Below are 23,757 nucleotides of genomic sequence, written 5' to 3'. Positions count from 1 at the left end.
CATGGCTGGACACCTTCTGGACAGACCTTGTATGTGGAGTTTTTTGAACTCTTCTAATAGCTTTCTATTTTTATCTCTTTATTTCTTTGGGCAGCATATTATATAACCAGTCATTACTAACTTCTGATATAGAATTTTTTCTCTGCATCTAGGAATTATCCATTTATCAACATTTTTAGAAATTAATTTCCATAATTTTATTTATAATATTTCAAGCAGGTTATTTTAAAATATCTTGTTTTTTCTTTTCTGTTTCATAAACTCTTCTGTTTTCCTTCATTTATAAGTCAAAGTTCCATAACAATATTTAAAGTTTTTGTTAAAACATTGTATAAAATTAATCTGGGATGTATTCATGATAGTGTTGATTTTATCAACTTTTTCTTAGCATTCAATCTGTATATTTTGGAACTTTAGTGTGCAGGCATTTTTATTTATTTGACATCTCTCTCTCTCTCTCTCTTTCTCATTTCCCCTTAGTATATCTCTCTGAGTCCCTGAGAACTAGATCTTAGAATAACTTGGGGGACTTCTTTCCTATGGAATACTGGAGCTGAAACTGTAACTGAATCACATATGTGGGATTTGGTTCCAGGTTTCCCAGGCCCCTTTCCCAGGCTCTTGGTTTCTTATAAACCTGTAGGCTAGGATACACATCAGTAGAGCTTACTCCATGCTTGCCTACTGCACAGTCGAAAGTAGCAAAGTAACTTTGGCTCCGTCAGCTCACCCAGCACACTGAGGCCTTCATGCATCAGCAGGTTGGGCTGTCTTCGCTGATCCAGACCAAGGGCCCAGCAGATTCATACTTCATATTTCTGCTTTCTGTTCCTTTTCTTGTTCAAAAAATGTCTAATCTCGTTTGGGCCTCCAGCTGAATTACTGTGATGGTCTTTCGATATATTTCATCTATCATGTGCTGTAAGTTTGGAGTGAAGTCAGTCAAATTGTGAACCCCTCGACTCTCTGGACTAAAAGCTTATGTAAAATCCTAGTTCTGGTTTTCATTTGATGCTTTTTACTGACCCAGGAAGGTCAGCACTGTAAACAGGTAATGACTCAGATTTCCAGATAGGGAATTTGGCTCCCTGTACTTTGGAAATTTAGATACCCTTTATCTAGTACAGTGGGTCCTCAAATAATGTCATTTCCCTTAACGTTTTGTTGTAACATGGATGAGAGGCAGGAGGAACTTAACTCTTGTTGGTGTCCATTAACCTTGGGTAAAACTGGCTTCCTTACAAGTCATTGCATTGCAATTCCAACAACATGTCAGTGACATTAAGTAAGAACTTACTGCAGCTTCCAGAACTAAAACTGAGAGAATGAGAATAGAGTTGTATTGCCAGTTAGGCAAACGGCATTGAAATAAAATCCTTTGATTTCTTTTATTTTATGGTCCTTGAATCCATTAAATGTTACTTCAAGACAGTGTTTCTTTCCAATTGTTTGTGAATGTTATTTAAATGTTGAATGATCACATTTAACGTTTACTCGTGTATCTTTATGCTGCCACATCTATTTGATGATCAGGCTGGTCACCCTTCCCTTCCCACCACCTCTGAAACTAGACAGGTGTGTGGGTGACAAGGAAGGGACCTCTGCCCTGGTCTCTCACTTCAGGTGAATGAAATGCAGGAATTCCGAGGGAATTTGATGACTTTGTTTCTCGGGGAGGTTATAACCCTATAGTTTCCCCAAGACTGCCCTGGGGAAGTAGAAAAAGCTGTTTGGATGGTCTGGGCTTATGAGCCAAATATAGCACTTCTGAACACTTCAGTGAGTTTGGGGCACAGCCAAATGCATTCTTTTGTGGTCTGCAGTGAAATCAGTGGACCTTGGGAGCTGATGGACCTAACAGGGGCAGAGAACTTGTACTTGTGGTGAGAAGTGCAACCTCAGACGACAATGAGTAGATAGCCGGAGACCATGGGGTCTTCATCAGATGTCACGCAGGACTCACCTAACCTAAAACCTAAATGAGATTGTTTCACTTTGGTGGATGGCAGAGGAAGATACAGGAGAACCACTGATTAAACATCTCCCCTCCATCCAAGAAGCCTCAGTAACACCAATCCATTCTGGGAAAAAGTGGAACATTCTGAACTGACCCAGCTGAAATGAAAAATTCTTTTATTTATGTAGAAATGACTATGGTAACATTTTTATAGCCATCAGGGGGAATGGCCTGTTATAATTAAAATGATTTATATAAAAACAAAGTTCTATTTTTTGGAAAACAATATATGGGCTACTGATTTGCCATGCTTACTCAGGCAAACAGAAAATATTCATAATTTTTACACAATGTTTCCATCATTGTACCTTTCCTAGCTCTGTCCACAGTTCTGAATCCCCTCAATTTTTCAGTTTATTTCAAAAATAAGGCAGTGTTTTTCAACTGGAGTGATTTTTCTCTCTAGGGAGCATTTGGCAATATCTGGAGACATTTTTGGTTGTCACACCAGTAGGCAAGGTACAATGGATGCTGCTAAACATCCTACAATGCACAGCCTCCACACCAAAGAAGAATTCATCCCCAAATGCCAATGGTGCCGAGGTTGAGAAACCATGAAACAGGTGAACGTTAATCTTGACTGGTGGGTGGTTGCTGAGTGCATCCATGTAACCACAGACAAGACAGATGGAGATACGGGAGGGTAACGGCTTGAACTACTGACAAATTTTCTTTTCTTTTCTTTTTTTTTCTTTTTTTTTGGCAGAGACTAGATTTTTCAATTCTGGCACTCAGAGCATGGGAAGATAAACCCCCACCTTGAGGTCAGAAGTGGAGGCCTCGAATGATCCTGCTCCATTCAGGGGGCCTGAAGAACACAATCCATTTGCAGGCTCTTTGGGGTGAGGCCCGTCTGTGATCCCTGTGTCTGGGACCCTACACTTTTGTTTGGTAGAGAAATAGAATATAGTAGTTAGAAGTGCAAACTTTGGATTCTGAGTAAAGCTTGACTCCACCGCTTCTAGGCTCTGTGATCACGAGCAAGATTGCTAATTTCTCCACATTCTGAATTCTCTTCAGAATTCACACTAGAATCTATGTCACAGATGTGTTAGATTTAGTTTTAGCTCCTATAGTGTGTAAAATCAGTAAATTTCCTCCTAAGTTAGGCTGAAATTTTGCTCACTTTTACGTCTCTCACACAAATTTTTACAAGAGAATCATGAAGACACATGTATCCCCACCTTTTCCTGAATCTTTCTACATTATGTAAATACACATTATTTAGCACTCACTTGTCATCGCTACCTCCTACTGTTTTCTAACTGTTTTGACTTCCTTGGTCAGAGACCATATTGGGCTTCTTTAGTATTTCCCATAGTGATTATTCATTGGAGTGTGTGCTAGTATGTGTATATGTACACGTGTGCATGTGCACAAACTCTGTGACCAGATAGCCTGGTGTCCAACCCCAGCTCCTGCTAACTAGCTTTGTGACTTTCATATCAGTGATGTGGAGATGATAGTGATAAATACCTCATAACATTTTGTGGATGAAATAATTTAATATATGTAAAATGCTTTGAACAGTGTCCAGTACATTTTAAATGCTATATAAATGTGAGGTATGGTCATCATCACCATCATCATCATCATTTTGTGGTTCACGTTAAGTTTCAGATAATTACTAGTTCATGGGATTTTTGAGTGAGACTATGCCCTACTTTTCTTTGCTTTGCCCACAGCCTTGACCTGGAAACATATTCAGTTTCTATCTAATATGAAAGGGGTAAGTTGGGAGTGTGAAGGAGATTCTTGAGTTATTTCTTGGAGGTAGACCAAACACAAAAAAGGTACCACCATTAAGTATTTTCTCTACTTTTGCCATAATTTTGCTAACAATCTCTCTTAATCATAGTTTTAGCAACTGTTGTGTCAACATATTAACTTGAAAGGCATCCTCTTTGAAGCATGTACTTAGGAATTAACTCTCCCCCTACCCTTCTCCCCATTCCCAGAACCTGGTACGGGTAGTGTAACAAGTACTTGTTGCACTGAACTGGCTCATGCTTACTGGGCGATTCCAGGGGTCATTTCACCAGCCACTTCAGCAACACAAAGTCAGCCACTTCATTCAAAACCAGAGCAGACCAGGTCTTCACACCCTCATCACCATTCTTTCCAGAAAGGTTTCTTGACTCACTTTATTAAAAATCAGTCCATAACTACTTAGGAGATTTTACATCATTAGGGAAATATCAGAGACTCTGAATTTGCCACTCTTAGGGAGCCACCCCACAGAGTTAAAAAGAAAGGAAGAAGCTCAATTTGATTAAGGTTTGTAGGCAATACAATGCATGGAAATATGTATCTCACTCTCCTGACTCATTTCTAATAGAACTGGAAGAACAACAGGATTCAATTAAACCTAATAAGCATGTAATTAAATTCTGCTGGGGGCAGAAGCACTGGGCCAGGTGTCTAGGGTATTCAAAGATGAATAAGATAGGACCCTGCCCTTAGGCACTAACAGATGGTGCGGGGGTGGGGTGGGGGAGACAGAGCGCCAGTCCAGTGGGAATGGAGTCAGAAAAAGCTTCATCAGAAAGACAGCCTCTCAGATGCATCTAGGAGGTTGGGCAATAAGTCAGCTGGTGGAGATGGGAGAGGCAGCATTTGGCTCTCGGAAATCATGGCTCTAAGAGTTGCTAGAAAGGGAAAGGGTGAGAGGCTGAGGGGCATCCCAGTGCAGCTCAGGAGCCCTCCTGGAGTGAAGGTTTGCATGGTGACGTCAGTAGCCTGCAGTGAGTGACTCCCAGGAGATGAGTGGGGCCACAGAAAGCAGAAGAAGAGGGGGGAAAGAAGAGAGCATGTGGAAGGGCTAGACAGTAAAAAAAGCCTCTGAAAATATCTCGTGCCTACTCCAAACTACGGTCCAGCTGAATCTGCTGCCGCTGCCGCCACTGCCCAGGGTGAAATTAGTGTGCCAGAGCAGCAAGGGTAGATGACCTTGAGCTTCACAAAAAGTACAAAGGGCTGGGCCCAGGACCAAACTGTTAACTGGAAGTGTTGTAAAAGTTCAAGGAAATGACAAATTTAAAGGAAATGATGGAAGATGAGAGAATATTTCTTCGTCTTTTTTCATTCGTTCTCCCAAGTATCCCATAGGTTGAAAAGAGCAAATTATGTCTTCCGGGGTTGGTAAATGGGTCTCCTTATCTGAATATCTCAGTTGTTCACCACACAATATCCATCTTCTCAGACACCTCCTCCTGCCAAGAGTCAGGAGACTGTAAGGAACAGCACTCCATTGTAGACCTGGCACTGTGGGGAAAGGTGGCAGCCCTATGCTCCCACTCCTTGGCAGCTGCCCGAGCAGCTTTCCAAGTTGAGAGGAAAATGAGAAAAGATGGCTCTTTCTTTCGGCCTCTGGCACAACCCACTTCCCTGTCAGCTCAGGCTCAGATGCCCTTACTCCAAGGCAGTGTCTTGATATGTGGAGTCAATCATACCTAGCAAAGCCTCACAAATAGAAGTCCCCAGGAGTATGTTGTACAGTTTAAGTTGATGAAATGATATTTGTATAAGAAGATGCTATTACTTTGTAGACAATTGGCCATGTGTAGCTGAAAACAAGCCAGCAAACAAACAGAAAGCCTATCCTGTGACTTGTATTCCTTCTCTACTGTTGGTTTTGTGGCTAGAGCCTCAGCCTTCAGATAGCTGACATTTAAGCTCTTCTGCTTTGCTTGAGAGAATGCTAGGAACCTTTGCTCAGAGGGAGCCACACTGCCTCTCCCTCCTCAGTCCACACGGTGGGCTGTGCAGCTGTGGTGCTGACTGCAGACAGTCCTTGCTGCTGCCTTCGGTCTGGGAGTCCAAGACCCACGGATGCTCCAGCATCCCCTCTGTTCTGTCTTCCCGCTAGAGCTCGTCACTGTGAGCCCAGCTTCTCGGCTCCATTTGGCCTATCTTCTTCCTTCGAAGCAAACTCTTGGGCATCAGAATGTGTGATAAGCCTTCTCTGGACCACATCAGAAGAGGAGGAAGGAAATCCGCAGCTTCCTCCTTCTCTCCCCTCTTCCCCAACTCATTGCCAGAGGTCTGTTTTGAGCATGCTGGGTCACATCCCACTAACCTGAGTTTTCAGCTAGGCACAAAGCAGTTCCTTTAAATGAATGCTGATTTGGAAATGCCCCTACTGATCTGACTTTTCAGGAATGCACTTAGAATTTCCCATAAGCCTCTGAAAAGTAGCTTATGGGAAATGCACACCCACCCCTTCTTATTTGAGGTAGAAAGACAAAGAGAGACAGAGAGGATGAAAGAGACATCAATTTGTTGTTCCACTTATTTATGCATTTATTGGTTGACTTGCGTATGTGCCTGACTGGGGATCTAACCCACCACCCTGGTGTATCAGGATGATGCTTTAACCAACTGAGTTACCTGGCAAGGGAGGAAATGCCCTTTTAGAGAGAGTTTAGATTGCAATTCTTCTTCATCTTCCTTCTCTTCTTTTCCCTTCTTTGCTGCCTTTTCTCCCGCCTCTTTCCTTTTCTCTTTTCCTTCCCTTCTTCAAACATACAAATACTGTTCTCTCTCTCCCTTCCAGCCCCTTCAATGGGTTATCATGCATCTTCCTGCTCACCAGCAGCTCTTGTTCAATGAGATACATCACAGTCCCTATGGAACAGTCCTTCAGGCTCCTGGTGCCACGTACAGGAAGCCCATCCTTGAGCAGGCAGGGAGAATTGCCATGGTCATAAATACAATGTGAAGATGAACAGAGCGGTTGTCTTTTTAAATTCACGGAACTTCTTAGCACTCTGTCCTTGGAATAGAGGATGATGACCTTGGAACGGTCTACGTCCAAAGCCTTCCACAGTACAGCCCCCACTTGCCTTTCTAAACCTGTTGCCCTCTGCGGCTCAGTCAGAGCCTCCACTCCTCGCTCTTTGTAAATGCAATGTACTCTTTCAGAGGCTGGGCCTTTTTCAGCACTCTGCCCCACTGCTTTCTGCCCAGAATGATTTCTTCCTTCTTCCCAGCCAGGCCAAGTGGTTCTCATCTGTCAAGCACCAGACTCACAACTCACCCTTGCACAAAGCTTTCTTTGACTGCTGTGGTCCATTAGATGCCTTCGTCTCGGGCTTTGCTGGTACTTAGGATTAAAGCCCTCTTTTCTGGTTGTTCCGTGCAGCGGGAACGCTGCCAAGGGTTTCCCAACCCTCCCCATGGACCAGCATTGACTGAGATTGGGAGACTGGCCTCTCCCTGTCTCCTGATCACTCCCCCATGGGCTGCTGCTACTGGTCTGAAGAGAAGGCTGACTCAGTTGCCAGATCCGAAAAATGGATCACAACATGCAGGAAGTTGTGTATTTGCTCTAATCATAAAAGACTGACTTCTGCATGTGGAATTTTCTTGGAAAAGATATAGCAAAAGGCAAAGAGAACAATAAAACAGCTAGTGACCAGTAGCTAAGTGACTTATTTTTTTTAAGAAATAAAATGTAAGTAATTTTTACTCTAAAATAAAAGTATTTAAGAAGTTGTTAATAGAATGGCTCCTTTATCTATGGATGTTCTTAGAAAGTGGATAAAGGTAATCAAGGATAGGTTAGTGCTTTATATGAAGATTGGGGGGGGGATGGTAAAGTCATCCACAAAAGCGAAATGTTAAAACCCGTTTTTCCTGAGACAGAAGAGTATTGAAGTGCCACTTTTGTCAGAAGCCTTCTCAGCCACACTCCTGGGCTCTCTGGTAGGGACACCTTCTCCAAGGCAGACACGCTTATCCTTACAACAGTCTCAGGACTGGCGCTGCTGTCTTCAAATCACACAGTTTCCCTTAATAACCCACTATGTCTCGCACTCATGGGTTCATCTACTATGCTTATATTTACACAATTTCAGCCCAAATGATTTCTCCAGCCATGGCCAGGTAACTCAGCTGGTTAGAACGTTGTCCAAATATACGCCAAGGTTGTGGGTTCAATCCCCGGTCAGGGCACACAAGAATCAACCAGTAAAAGCATGGATGGGTGGAACAACATATCATTGCCTCTCTCTCTCTTTCCAATCAGTCAGTCAATAAAAAATATTTCTTCAAATTTGCAATTCAATTCAAATAATGCAATCAAATGAGTGAATATAGAAGTGGATAAAGATTTGGAATGAAAGATAACAAGTTCAGATTGTACATGTATAATGCAGTCAGAAACACGTTTTAAACATTTTGCTCGGTTTATAAAGTTTTATACACCTGAGTAGTATACTATATGAAGGGGTCTCCAATGGTAGGGTAACAAAAATTTGGTATAAAAATAAAAATGGGAATTTCTAGTTTAAATTTAAAAAGAGCAGCCAGAACTTACTAACCAGTCACCCAACATCTGGAATGGAAGGCCCTGAGACCAAGGTGGTAACAGCGCAGGATAAGGTTGGGTTAGACTCCTCTCAATAATCTAGGTCACAGAACGTTAAAAACAGAAAGCTGACTTATCCAGACACTTTATAGCAAAGAAAGACTGAGGCTTGATTAAATGGGTTGCAACTTTCTTTTCCTTAAAGAGCTTTTCTCCTAAAAGGATGAGTCCTGTCCGCATTATCATTAACTGCATTTTTGTTATTTTTATAAGATGAAGGACACAAGAACCAAGCAATAATAGAACCGGAATTTCAGTTTAAAACCAATTTCAAATTTTCAATTTTCAATTTAAAATTTCTTTACCCACTTGAAGTATTGTTCTAAGACTGTTGAAAAGAAATGCTCTTATGTTGTTGTTGTTGTTTTTTTTTAATTAACCTCTGTTTTGTGGTTCTTGAAGAGTCACTTCACCTCCTACTTATTTTCTGCTGGACAATAAATAACTAGCAGGATGAGATGGCTTACCTGTCTCTTAAAACCGGTCCAGGAGAAGGCAAGATTTAAAAAGCCTGAGCCATGCCGACTGAGCAGCCCTGCAATGGGGGGCTTTGTTCCTTGCAAGCAGGTACTGGCCGAGCGTACAAATGTAATTCTGGTGTTTCTACCATAGGAGATATTACTACAGCTAGTAACACACATTAGTACAGCTATTAACACACAATGCCAGAAGACGAGGGCTAACCTGTTGGACACAGAAAAAGACAGGAGTCCCCTCACAGTTCTCCACCACGAGGGACTGGGGTACTTACGTGGCAGTGAGGTAACCCTCCAAAAAGCCAGCCACAAACATGATGACCTCATTGCTCAGAGTCTGAGAACCATATCCCGCTTTGATCTCCAGGATACCCCAGCCTGTGGTGTTCACAGAATTATTATAAAAGCCATAGGCATCCCCACTCTTGTCTAGTACGTTTTTGACATGCACTGTCTTTTCAGCAGGTATCCAGTATGCAGTTGCATAGGAGACTTCTGGAAGAAAAGAAAAGTGAATAATGATAGGATGCCATTGAACTGATTTTCTTATGCATTTTTCTTCTATGTGAACAATTTCAACACAATCACTTTTTAAAGAATTCCATTCAAACAAATTGGGAAATCTGCCACTATACTTTGTCTTTGTTGTAAGTGGGGGGAAAACCAGAACCTAATCAAGGGGGATCAGCCCATAGCAAAAGTGTCAGTTGAAGTTTGTAGGGGTGTGGTCACAACATCACACAGGTGAATCTATGGGCTCCACCCTGAGAGACGGGAGAGCAGCCAGGACAGGGCTGGAGCCCTTGCCCGCTTCCTCACTCAGCCAAGGACAGGGTTCATGTCCCTGGTGAGCAGGGCCTTCCATTCCATGACCCAGCAGCTGGGTCAAAGCATTTGCATTCTCTGGCTCCTTATCCTATTTTTCCTGCTTAATTCTTACATGACATCAGATTCCTATTTAGCAAAAAATAAAAACAAAAACTATCACTTGTGATCCCCTCAAGTTCTTGATAATTTTGTGAATTCATCCTCACAAATCCTATATTCATGTCTCTCTTCTTGTTCATTTCAATCCTCTACCCACAGGTGCCCTCGATCCCACCCCCCTCTCACTTTCATTAGGAACTTTGTCCAACCTATGTCTTCTTCCCCCAGCACCCTAAAGTTCTCTCTCTGCGGTGGCCCCTCCCCCTCTAGTAAATTAACACCTTCTGTTGCCACACGGATCAAAGCAAAGCTACCACAGAAGCTCTCTCTGCATTCTGTGGTAGCTGCCTACCTACCAACTTCATCCACTGCCCCTTGTGCTTTGCGATCTGGAGAGGGTCACGCACCACCCCAACCCACCAGGAGCTGGGCCGACACCGCGAACTCTCATATGCTCCTTCCTCTGCCTGAGAGTTTCTCTTGTTAGCAACATAGCAATCTCAAAATTGCTATTTTAGACTCAGGAAGCAGCACCCCTTTGAAAGGGCTGACTTGCTCTACAAGCTTAACGTACCTAGTATATACATCTTTAGGTCTCATTACTTTGTACTGTAACTTACGTGTCTGCCCCTGCTTCTACCTATGAACCCCTGAAGCCCAAAACTGTTTCCTCGGCATTAAGTAGGGTGCCCAGCCTATAACAGATACTCAGTAAATATTTGTGAAAGGAAGAAACTTAGGAAAAGAAAGAAAAACAAATAACCACAAATGGCTGCAGCAAGGGTGGGGTCATGAACAGAAACTGTAAAAAAAAAGGAAGGCAACACTTGTCAGTCTCTTCTCTTTCAGTTCTGCCCACATAACGTTGATTTTTAGCTTTGTTCCCTTCTCCAAACTGTTGGCATTTCTCATCAGCATCCTGACCTTTCCTTCCCTTTGTTTTCCATTTCAGAAGCTCTTTTTGCTATGAACTTGGCTTGCTCTCAATCTAAGCACTCAAGGGCTGTGTTTTCATTGCTACAGGTACTGCCACACTTGACCTAATTTCCCGACCACCAATAACGAATGTCTGCAAATCTGTGCTTTTTGACGTTACTCTAGTTCTCATGCAGGAAAGTCCCCTGCCCAGTCCTCATGAGAATTCAATGATAAAAATTTGCTGTTAACAAGCTGACCAATTCAGCAGATGCTTTGAGAATTACACCAAAATCTGAGTTTCTCGACTCACTCCTAATTGATGTCCTCTATTCCTTGTTGTTTTCTCCATGTATCTTTCTGGTTTTCTCAGCATGGCACAATATTTTTTTCCTTAAGTCCTTTAACAGCTTTTAAGCCATTATAATTTATTTCTAAAAAAAAAAATCTCAAGTTAGGAAGCAGATGACATAAAAAGTTAATAGCAAAAAGGTAGAAAAATATTACATAATTCAAAACCTAACCTAGCTTTATACAAACTCTCTGAAGGCAGGGACTGCTGTGGCTTGCCACCGAATATTCTGGAATCACTGTGCCTGGCACAGTCACATTTCTGTGAATCTAGGTTGCTTGCATGTGTTTTTGAAGTGAAAGTGAGGTTTACTGTAACATTCGCAGAAGTTAGCCTGAAAGAGAGAGAAAAAGAGAAACGAGAGAGCAGAGGTTCTGAATATATGAGAGAAAATGGAAAAAGCTCAAGATTGCAATTTAATCTACTCAGATTGGGTTTAGCTAATGCTTCACTGATTCTGATCCTTGAGTTGCTTTTATCTGTTATGTCCCTGAGCACAGTCTCTCAGGATCTCTTTTTTTGTGCACTTGGCATTGCTCTTCCCTTTTGTGAAATGGTTCTCAATAAATTAATATTTGGTTTTTAGATTTCCTTTGACTCTTCATCAGAATCACTGAGAAAATAGATGACTCATGAACAAACAATCCCCAGGCAATAACATTATAAGCATGTTATAATGTTAGGTTATAGTTTCAGGTTTTAGTCTCCAGAGAAATCGGATTATTTTGGGGAGTGTTCCCAGGGAACAGGAATAAGGGGCTGGTGGAATAAAACAGAGAATGAAGGAAAGCTAACATAAGGGTGCATTCTCTCTTTTTTTAAAGATTTTATTTATTTCTCTTTAGAGGGGAAGGGAAGGAGAGAGGGAGACAAACATCAATGTATGGTTGCCTCTCATGTGTCCCCCGCTGGGAACTGGCCTGCAACCCAGGCGTATGCCCTGACTGGGAATCGAACTACGGTTGTTTGGTTTGCAGGCCCACGCTCAATCCACTGAGCTACACCAGCCAGGGCTAAGGGTGCATTCTGAGATGGTCTGAGGAAGTGTGCAGAATAAGCCTCCAAAGACCCTCTATTGGTGATGGAAGGGGGAGAATTTACCCTCCTGCTCCTCCCCGCCCGCCCACATAAGTCAAAAGCTGTCCTACACAGCATTAACCCCTCACTCCCAGGTCTGCATGTGCTCTAGTACTAAATGATTATGATTTCAGAGAAACTCGGAGTCAGAAATCAAGGGAATCCTGCAAGGTTGCTTGCTGAGTGGAGGTGCCTCGGGTTATACCTGCATGAAGCTATTTAGAATGAAAGGCAGGTGAGAGGATATGAGGTGGGAGGAGTGAGGTACCTGATACATTTGGTAAATAGAAAAGGATATAGCTTTTAAAAAGTAGCCCCAAAGCAACAAAACACTAATGCAGAAAAAATGCTATAGGTTTGCCTGAAACTAAAATGATCCATTTCCTTCCCCCCCTTGAAACAAACTTACTCTTCACTATGAGATTAAATCAGAGTTTTTGCCAAAAATCTTACCAATAGAAAGTCAATTTAGCCCCATTCTAATTCAGCTCTCTCACTTTACTCTTCATCTAGATTACTTTTTGGTTATGTGCGTTTGGTCCAATGAATTTGATCATAAAGTCCTGGAAAATCAAGAAGAGGTATTGCATATTTCATTGTGTCAACTTCCTTGTGTCTAACACAATGCTTCATTGATTATGTGGCTGCCTCAATCGCAAACTATCACAATAGCGGCGAAGGTCACACTCAGAGACAGATTTGTATCAAGCCTGCAGTATATTAGTACTTGATTTCTAATTGTGAATTAGAATTTTGGTACCGTAGGCTTCCAAATGCGGGTTTGAATAACTCTATACTACCTTATGTTGAAATTGTAGTTGCATTTGCAAAGCTGACAAATTTCAGAGCAAGCCTGAGCCTTTCAATCAATAGCATAAATGAGGAAGAACAGTAAGAAGTTAGGAAAACTCCTTGGCAAGTGGAATGGGGAAAACTGGCCCCGTTCAGCACTCTGACCCACCTGCCTCATTCTCCCGTGCAGGATCGCTCCTTTAAGCACTGAGCCCTCAGAGCAGTGAGGTTCTGATTAGCATCAAAAAATCTTAGGAATAAAGCCTTGGGTCTGTTGACCACAGAGACAGAGTTCCGTCAAACTAGAGATAACTTCTAGGCCTCAGTTGTGTTTCAGCTCCAGGACCATAAAAGCAGTGAAACCGAGGAAGCAATGCCATGGTTGATGTCACGTGCAATGACTAATGACCCTCCACCACAGCGCCAGCAAATCAGTAGAGACTGTGACCCTGAAATGACACACCTGAAAAGCTGATGAATATTCTATTGAGATCCTCCTTGACAACCTCCTCTAAAACCCTCATCTTCAGAAAACAGGTAAAAACCCTTAAGGCCAGTGACCCAGTGACCCAGTGACCCAGTGACCCAGTGAAGGTGTCGTCTCTCTCTCTCTAGAGTACACCTGAGTCTTTCCCCCACTCTGTCCAGGCATGTGCCCTTGCTTTCTTTCTCCTAAGCTCCAAAAACCCTTCTTTTGCCTCTGTAACTTGTTTCCAGAGTCCACATGGCCCAGATGGCTCACTTCTTCTACCTTTGTGACTTTCTAAATAAACTTCCTCCTTCGCTAGAGTTCTTGGTTCTGAATTCTTTCTTAACTAAACTCAAGAACTGAGGTCTGACATCCACTGCTAACACAAACTACATAAGAACAGTAATGATTTTCTAGCTACATCTTAAAGCTAAACTTTCAAAAGATTGTGGAATGTAAGTTAAGAGCAACTGGAACTTCCTCCATTAAAAAAAAGATGAATATTAAATGCATTAAAAAACCTTAAAATACTGAACAAAATAAATGCTTCGAGATTCATTCTATAATTGATGCTGCTACCTCATTTGCTATCTCAATAAATCATGCTTTAAAATTTGGAGTTCAACAAAGCAAAAGATAACAGGTGACAAAAGTAAAACAATGCCTAAAGACATATGAAAAGAAAAATTTCCGCTCTTTATGCCAGAACAAAGTCCCAGGATGAAATTCACGTGATTCTCGGTTTCTATATTATAAAAAGTAATCACCATGAAAAATGATTTTTTAAATGTTCTATTTCAATGTAAAGAAAGTTACCTCAATGTGAAGACTGAAAGACGTTTCTTTTTAGTTTTCTTCTGGAGAAAGTTTTTTGATTTCTGCTGTCAGATTCACATTTCCAGGAGGGCCAGGAAACAAGGTTCAATGATAGAAAAGAATAGGCACTGCTCCCATAAATTCTATACATTTTTATAAACCGACTGATACAGGGAGAGCACAAGAAAACACCTGAATTCACAGAGTACTTCATCTGTGTCTGACACACCCGGACATGGGGATGCGCTGTCGGAAGCCTTAGTGAGGCTCAGAAAGATGGAAAAGAGTTGGCAGGTTCCAAAGCAGCCATGACTAAAGCAATCAAGGTGATTTCAGTCAGACAGCTCTAACCCTGGGAAGCGACCGAGGAAACCGTTCACTGTTTTCTGAAACAGCTGCTTGATGTGTATCCCTCAAGTCCCCCAAATGCTGGACCATGACTAAGGGAAAATCCTGATTATTGTGTGAATTATCACATCGCAGCACATAGCTGATTATCTGCCCTCTTGGTTGCTTAATCCAGAGACCCCTGATGCCTTTTCGTAGAAGAGTAACTCCAGTGGCCGGTAATAACAGCAACTCCACCACAGCCATGCATCACTGAACAACGGGCACGCCTACATTCCGAGAACTCTGTCAGTAAATAGCTTGGTCATTGTGCGGCTATGACAGTCCACTCACACGAACCTAGATGGTGTAGCGCGCTACACACCGAAGGCCATTATTCTGCAGGGGAGAAAAATAATTTTCCTTCTCCTCTTCTGGATGCTTGACTGGGCCGTCCCAGAAATAAAAGCCAGGTTAAAAAGAGAAAAACAAAAGTCTAATAACATATATATACCTCCATATACATAGGAGAGACCTGGAAAAACTGAGTTCTTCACCAAAATAGCTGAAGCAACCACTTTAAATACCATCTTCAGCTGAAGACAAAAGAAGATGTTGGGGGAGGGGGGTTCAATTAGGGACAATTACCAGGAAAAGCCCAGTGTATCCAGATTCAGGTTGTTAAGCAGATTCAAGTTTTGCCCTCTGCACCGATAAGAATTTCTGAAGATAAGGTCGCTCAGTGGGGGAGTCAAATAGAGATTTCTCTTATAGATAACTGTAAATGCCTTTTAGAAAGTGTCACTTCTACTTGTTTTTTTAAAATATTTTTTTAGATTTTATTTATTTGTCTTTAGAGGGTAAGGGAAGGAGAGAGGGAGAGAAATATCAATGTATGGTTACCTCTCAGTATGTCCCCCGCTGGGAACTGGCCTGCAACCCAGGCATGTGCCCTGACTGGGAATCGAACCGCGATCCTGTGGTTCGCAGGCCCGTGCTCAATCCACTGAGCTACACCAGCCAGGGCTCTACTTGGTTTTAAAACTTCTCCGGGGCCTGCTGTTTCTTAATTAACCTAAAATAATCCTTATGTTAAATAGGCATGTTTCGGAGTGATCAATTCTGTGCCCCTACAGTTCCTATGCTATAAACCTGTACAGCATGGTACCATGCTGCACACTGTTGCCAAGTATAACACAATAATCTGTGTGAGGCATTGCACTATGAGTTACAATGGGTATGATATCACTAGGCAATAGGAATTTTTCACATCCACTATAATCTCATGGGACTACCATTGCATATGCAGTTGAGTAAAATGTCATTGTGTGGCATATAGTTATATATGGTGCCTACTGTATATAGCCAGGCACTGTTTTTCATGAGCATTTTATGAGACAGAGAGTGTTAGAACACCCATTTTACAGGCTAGGAAATTGAGGCATAGAGCAATTACATAATTTACTTAAAGTTACACAGTAAGTATTGGAGCCAGTATTCACACACAGGCAGTAGGGCTCCACAGTTTCTATTTATGGGATTCGATACTATCTGTCTAACACTATACTTCCAAAAATGAAGAACAGCCATAGAGCGAACGTATGGAGCAACCACCTCAGTGATTTGGAAATATGAATGTCTTCAGAGTTAAAGAAGCAGCTGAGACTGGTCTCAGCCAGAGGCTGCTGAGTCATCTTAAGAAGATGGAAAGACGCCCAGGACAGCAAGCTCTTTGAATACTACATAGAGGTATCACCTAGCTTGATAGGTGATAGGCAATCACCTATCTGTTAGTCTCATGTGGGCACTGGTGAGCCATGGAAGCCTAGAAAATGCAGCCAGGTTTGTGCCAGGTGGGCACTGTCAGTGGAGGAGTGCCCATGCCCTGCCCGAAGTGTCAGGTCCCACAGGGAGATGAATTAATCCAACCTCCATCCTGGGAATCCCTCCTCTTATCTATCCCACGTAGTTTCAGTGGAGCATGCTGGAGCAGGCTACACAAATATCCAGCCTGTTAAAAATTAACAACTAGTATTTTGGTTCATAGACTTGTGTGTTTATCAGGGTGACTCAGCTTCCTTCTATCTGATCAGCTCTGGAGCACCAGAAAAGAAGGAATTTCTGGAGTCCAGCCCTGCAAGTTCGAGGGCCAGGTTTGGAACCAGTTTTACCAAGGGTTTTATGCCATCCTACATGTCTCTTGGCAACCAACCCATCCCTTCCCCAGGTGACAACCTGACTTCACTATTCAAACAGCTTAGAGCCCTGGCTGGTGTAGCTCAGTGGATTGAGCATGGGCCTGTGAAGCAAAGGGTCGCTGGTTCGATTCCCAGTCAGGGCACATGCCTGGGGTGCGGGCCAGGTCCCCAGTAGTAGACACATGAGAGGCAACCACACATTGATGTTTCTCTCCCACTCTTTCTCCTTCCCTTCCCCTCTCTCTAAAAATAAATAAATAGAATATTTTAAAAAACAGCTTAGAAAAATTATATGAGACATCCTGAAAACAAATATAGGCCTTTGTGGTTTGGGAAGATAAGGGCAACACTGTTATACATGTAAAGTACGTAATAGTTTGAAAGACATGGCTAGGATGAACGTGCCCTTGTTCACCAATCTCTGAAATAATTACAGTTCAAAGTATTTTTTAAAATATTGAAGAAGTTGTTTGTAAAGAGATGCATCTTAGTGGATATAAAATTCATTCTAAAGAGATTAAAATGCATTCCCTTCAGTGTTTATCATGTACACACTAAATTCAAAGGACTGAGCTGGGCACTCAGACGCAACATGAAAAGCAGGTAGTGGCAAAGACCTTGTTCTCTGTCCTCAGTTTTGCAGTCTAAGAAAAGGTAAGACAGTGCACTAAAAACCTGCATTGGAAAAGAGGTTAATAGGGGCAGATCAAAGGCAAGCAAGATCCCATTTTTTGAAACAGTCAGCATGGGCATCACTGGCTGTTCGTGGACTCCACATTAAGAAGTCTTTCCGGATTGCTGGGCAGACAGTTGTCAGGAAAGCCAGGAGCAGAAATACCCTCACTCTCTTGCCTGGACTCCCTACTCACCGGGCATGGAGCCAGCTTATCTATCATTTGGGGAACTCGGTTTAAAAAACAGTTTCTTTCCAGATGATATCTTCTTGAATAAACAGTGTCAAATCTTAAGAAAAATAATGTCTCCTGCTCACTCCTCAGGCTGCCCCACCCCCCACCTACAGAAAATGTGAAACAATCCTAAGGTTCCAAAAGAACAGAAAAGGGAGGAAAGTGTCCCCTGGTGTTCCAGACACAAACACCCTTTCCGTATCCCGGGCACTGCAGCTTGCCCCAGGTACATGTGAGGGACAGTCTCCTGGGCCTAAACTTGGCACCAACACCATCTCCATGGTCCTGGGAAGTACAAAATGTGCTGGTAAATCTTGAGGAGTCAGAAGCTTGGGGCTGCAACACTTTTGATCTCAGAAGCCCAGGAAGCTTAAAAGACTGGAAAAATGGAATAGCAACATGCAGGCAAGTTGTGAAAACTGGTCTGGAAATCTGATGGAAGGTGCTGTAACAAGACTCAGAGCACTCCTCTGAGAAAGGGCGTCTCTCTCCTTAACTGTACCCTATTCTTACGCAAGTTCAACACAGAAAGGGGCTTGTAAGATTAAACAAAATCTTTCCTTTACATTACTTTTGAAGTCTTTTAAGTTCTTTAATTATTGTTGACTTTATTCATTGGGAGTGAAAATGCCAAATCCAACCTTGTCTTTTTGTTGTTTGTTTGGTTTTTGCAAAGTGTACAGGTAAGTGCGAATACTTGTAGGGAATGAAGCCTGTTTCCCTAGGAGGGGAATAGTTGAGTAAACGACCTTTAGCATTTCAGCTCTGCCTTCATATGCTATATATCTTTATGAAAATTACTTAATCTTAAATTTCCTCATCTGTAGAATAGGGGTAATAATGCTATTTAGATGATCCTATCGGTGAGCATTATATTGGAAAACAAAAATCCCTTTAGCACACTGCCTGACACATACCAAGCTGTCAGTACCAAGTTGCGTTTCTTAGCATTTTAAACCAGTTACTGACCATTAAGAAGTGGGGGAAGAGCGGCAGCCCGGAATCATACCTCCCTATGATGCGAATAAATATATTTAGATGACCTTTGGCTAGCGCTTTGAGGACCAGTCAGGCCTCTGCAAGCCGAGTCGTGCAGGAGCGAACGGATTTGCCTGCCAAGAATTGTGGCCACCACTTTTTAAGTTCACAGGAACACATACCCCATGCCCTTCTCCCGGGCAAACTCAGAGCCACAACAGGGCTAGAGCGAGCCTTGTCAGTCCCCCGCAGGAGCGCGTTCCTTGGCGGTCACTCAGAACCCGGACACTCGCTAGAAGTAAACTTGGCGGGACCCGGGGCTCCGCGGGTCTCTCTCTCGGGGCTCTCCCCGGGCGCGCTCTGCTCACCTGCCAGACTGGGCGGCACGGCGGCGGCCAGCAGTAGCAGAGGCAGCAGCGGCAGCAGCAGCAGCGGTGGCGGCGGAGCCGAGGGCGCGGGCAGCCGGGGGAGGCGCCCGTCCGGACCGCGGCGGGACATCGCTCTGCGGTCGCGATCTCCGCTAGGTTGGACCAGGTGGTCAGCAGTGGCAGCTGCTGGGAGAGCGGCTCGTGGGCCGGCAGAGGCGCGCTGCGTCTCCGAGTTGGAGCGTCCTTAACTTCCCTCTTTCATTAGTTCTGCTCGTTTGGGGCTTTAGAGGGCCAGGAAGCCTGACGTGGCCTTGGGAACAACCTTCGCCCTATGGTGCCTCAGTCTGGGAAAGGCGGGTCCTTTATGACCCTCTAGCGCCCAGTGGGCCGGGCTGGGAAAGTTCCTCGCTGCACTTCTGGGATCTAACAACTTTAGGCACTGCACTACTTTCTCTGCTCCTCGGGCCGCTTTGCAGCCCCAGGTTTGAACAAATCAGTTCACGTAAGCACCACTAGCCTGAGTGGTGCTGGCCACTCCTCTGTAGAGGAGGGTTGGGGCAAATGCATGCCCCGCTTACGAGCGGCTCTGATTCTTTGCTGTTCTGGAAAGGTCTTCGCAGGTCCCTTCTCCCTCAAGGATCAGCGCCCCTCCATCCCAGGCTGTTTAACCTAAATCCATTTGCTGCAGCTCAAGACTTTAAATTCTTTGCTTTTTTTCTTCATTGGCTGGAGTCACCACTGGAGAGAGATTCAGACAGAGCTGTGAAGTCCCCATTTCTGCTCAGAGTCAGTTGAAAGTGACATTGTGAAGTAGGCAAAAACTATGCCTTGGGTGACATTGTGAAGTTGGCAGAGGGTGCCCTAGGTGACATTATGAAGTAGGCAAAAGGTATTTTATTCATTCAATAAGCATTATAGAGCCCATCTGGTGAACCAGGTACCAGTGGTTTTATACAGACAAGAGCATGACCTACCACAGCCCAGAAGGCACAAAGCCATAGGCCCAAATTTTTGAGGGAAAAATAAGGGTGCACATTGTACATGGATAGTACTAATTCCATATCGCTGTACCTTGTATCTTGTGTTTTGTAATATTTGTTCCATAAAATTTCTTTTACCACAATTTGTTCAAAAATAAATGTGGCCCTGGCTGGTGTAGCTCAGTGAATTGAGCATGGGCCTGTGAAGTAAAGGGTCGCTGGTTCGATTCCCAGTCAGGGCACATGCCTGGGTTGCGGGCCAGGTCCCCAGTAGGGGACACATGAGAGGCAACCACACATTGATGTTTCTCTCCCACTCTTTCTCCTTCCCTTACCCTCTCTGTAAAAATAAATTAAAAAAATATTTTAAAAATTAAAAAAAATAAATGCTCAAATTTCTTTATAATACCAAAAAAACTGTGGAGGACAGTGAATGCTGTCATCATACGGCCAGACCCTGTAGGGGTTAAGAAGGAAATAGTTAACCACAGTTAACCACGAGCTTCAGCTGAATGCGACTGTAACTTTTGCAGAAGAAATGTTTATCATTTGGATAGCCTGGGAATGGAGCAATTGTGCCTGCAATTTTTTCCTTCAAAACGTCCTTGAGCTTTCTCTAACTAACCCTTATAAAATAAATGCTGAGAACATGTTCAGGTTCATTGTCTTTCCATCAGAGGACAATGCCCCCACCCCGCCAGCCCTCATTTTTCCTTACACTGTCTGTGTCTTTCTTCATCTCCCATTGACCCCACTTAGGAACCCCCACTCTGTGCTGGTTGTGGCAAAAAACCCAAGTGTCTACATACAAATAAATAAACAATTGAATTAAAAAACTAAAATAAAAGACTTTTTTCTTGAGAGTTTGGGCCAAAAATGGGAGTATGCATTATACATGGCAACATACAGTACATACACAGGTACTGGCCAGTTGCCATTAGCGCCGTAGTACAGCTATAAGGAAGGTGCAGATGGGACAAGCCACAACACAGTCGGCAGTTTAGACACCCACTCTTCTTCGTCTTTCTTTGAAGCTTAATTGAAGTGTTAAGGGGCAGTGGAAAGGGAGAACCAAAGTCAGCTTTCCTACAGCAGGAAATACGCTAAGCTGATTCGAAAGTCCATCCTTTCTGGCCAATGCTGGGGTGCACGGGGATCCACTGTTGACATCTGCAGCTCCTGGTCTCGGGCCTAGATTCCTACACACTGTGCATACTGGTTAGGGTAATGCTAGTGTTAACAAAAATGACAAGAGAAATTAAAAGAGTTTCGTTCATATACAATTTGCAAATCAGAGAATGTAGCCCTCAGTATGACTTGAAGACATCTTCCAAGGTCGGGGGTGGGGAGAAGAACATGGCTTTAGAAGGAGAAGCATTGTGAGGGAAACAAGGTTATGAACGTACATCATTCATTTCTTTCTTTCTTTCTTTTTTTTTTACTGAGGAAATAAACTTTATTTGGTCACAATATAATTACTGAGTTCTAAATTTGATTAATTGTTGCATTATAATTCAGTATTTTCTTTTTACAGGGCTTCATTATTTCAAAAATGTTGTGTTAGTGGGATCTCTACAGGATCGCTATGTTCCTTATCACTCTGCCCGCATTGAAATGTGTAAAACAGCTTTAAAGGACAAACAGTCAGATAACGAAGTAAATTAAAAGTATTTCAAAGAGTGGTATCTATACATGAGCTTTTCCCCAGATTTTTTGTAGTTTTTTCTTCTTCCTCTCCTCCTCTTTTTTTAAATATATATATTTTATTGATTATACCATTACAGTTGTTCTATTCCCCCCTTCATTCCCCTCCATCCTGCACACCCCTCCCCCACCATTCTTCCTCCCTTAGTTTATAACCAAGTGCCTCAAGTTCTTTAGATTCTATATTTCCCCTACTATTCTTGCCCTCCCCCCCTATCTATTTTCTACCTACTATCTATGCTATTCTGTACCTTCTCCCCCTTCTCCTCCTCCCACTCCCCTGTTGCTAACCTTCCATGTGTTCTTCATTTCTATGGTTCCACTCCTGATCTAGCTGTCCTCTTGGTTTGCTTTTGTTTTAGGTGTGGCTGTTAATAACTGTGAGTTTGCTGTTCTTTCACTGTTAATATTTTTCATCTTCTTTTTTTATATAAGTCCCTTTAGCATTTCATATAATAAGGGCTTGGTGATGAGGAACTCCTTGAATTTGACCTTATCTGAGAAGCACTTTACCTGTCCTTCCATTCTAAATGAAAACTTTGCTGGATAAAGCAATCTTGGCTATAGGTCTTTGGATTTCATGACTTGGAATACTTCTTTCTAGCCCCTTCTTGCCTGTAAGGTCTCTTTTGAGAAATCCGCTGACAGTCTGATGGGTACTCCTTTGCAGGTGACTGTCCGCTTATCTCTTGCTGCTTCTAGGATTCTCTCCTTCATTTTTATCTTGGCTAATGTAATTATGATGTGCCTTGGTGTATTCCTTCTCGGGTCCAACTTCTTTGGGACTCTCTGAGCTTCCTGGATTTCCTGGGAGTCTATTTCCTTTGCCAGACTGGGGAAGTTCTCCTTTATTATTTGTTCCAATAAGTTTTCTCCTCGTGGCTGTTTCTTTTCCCCTTCTGGTACCCCTATAATTTGGATGTTGGAACGTTTAAAAATGTCCTGGAGGTTCCTAAGCCTCTCCTCATTTTTTTGAATTCTCATTTCTTCATTCTTTTCTGGTTGGATGTATTGTTCTTCCTTCTGGTCCATTCCATTGATTTGAGTCCCAGTTTCCTTTCCATCACTATTGGTTTTCTGTGCATTTCCCTTCATTTCAATTAGTTGAGCCTTCATATGTTCCTCTAATTTGTGACTAAAATCAACCAGTTCTGTGAGCATCCTGATGACCAGTCTTTTGAACTCTGCATCTGAGAGGCTGGCTATTTCCTGGTCGCTTAGAGTTATCGGCTCTGGGGCTTTCTGTTCTTGTTGAGCCATGTTTTGGGCTGTTCGTGCCTGTTACGTATCAGGATCAGAGCCCTAGGTGTTCACCAGAGCAGGGCAACTCAGTCGCTGGGTTGTGACGCTGTACGTGGGGGTGGGGTCAAAGAGGAGCAATGGCAGTCCTGCCTGCCACTGCGGCCGCAGCTGCTACCGTCACCGGGGGCCTCGTGTTTCATCCCATTGCACACGAATGTGCCACCACCGTCAGTCCTCTGCCACTTGGTTTGCCCGCTGGGGCCTGCGCAGTCCGTCTCACTGTGCGCGAAGGTGCGACTGCGGTCAGTGTGTCCCGCACCCTGACTGGGTCCATGCCTGGGTGGGGGGATCTTTCCTGCCCGACCCTGCTCCGCTGCTGGCTCCACCCCTCTTACTGTCCAGGTTGAACGGTTTGTTGTTGTCGGACTTCCGTATAATTCAATTTTCTGTTCTTTGGCTGTGTCTTTGTTTTGCAAACCTTTGTTGTATTCAAACTTGGTTGTGGGAGAAGGTACAGTGTTTCCACCTATGCCTCCATCTTGGAGGAAGTCCACATCATTCATTTCTGATTGGTGGGGTCAACTGAATTTTTTCTTCTAAAAAAAGATATTTATTTATTTATTTATTTATTTATTTATTTTTAGGCAGAGAGGAAGGGAGGGAGAAAGAGAGGGAGAGAAACATCAGTATGTGGTTGCCTCTCATGTGTCGCCTACTGGGGACCTGGCTTGCAACCCTGGCATGTGCCCTGACTGGGAATTGAACCAGCAACCTTTTGGTTCACAGGCCAGTGCTCAATCCACTAAGCCACACCAGCCAGGGTGAATTTTCTTTAAAAAAA

At 43.2% G+C, this 23,757-nt stretch overlaps 1 protein-coding gene across 1 annotated transcript in view; it reads right to left on the bottom strand.

Annotated features, from left to right (window-relative positions):
- Window positions 1–19,391, bottom strand: part of PLBD1 (phospholipase B domain containing 1) — a 53,143-nt gene extending 33,752 nt beyond the window's left edge. The window contains exons 1-2 of the mRNA XM_037033803.1: window positions 18,991–19,391; window positions 9,139–9,358 (exon numbers count right to left, since the gene is read on the bottom strand). Of these exons, the coding sequence (XP_036889698.1) occupies window positions 9,139–9,358; window positions 18,991–19,120 (350 nt within the window). The 5' untranslated portion in view covers window positions 19,121–19,391. The remainder of the gene's footprint in view (window positions 1–9,138; window positions 9,359–18,990) is intronic.
- Between the last annotated feature and the right edge of the window lie 4,366 nt (window positions 19,392–23,757).

The sequence above is a fragment of the Sturnira hondurensis genome, unplaced genomic scaffold, assembly GCF_014824575.4.
Source record: "Sturnira hondurensis isolate 20B ecotype Veracruz unplaced genomic scaffold, ASM1482457v3 Scaffold0021795, whole genome shotgun sequence".
Taxonomy (NCBI): domain Eukaryota; kingdom Metazoa; phylum Chordata; class Mammalia; order Chiroptera; family Phyllostomidae; genus Sturnira; species Sturnira hondurensis.
Note: the sequence above shows the minus strand (reverse complement) of the source record. Positions and strands in the feature narration are given on the sequence as shown.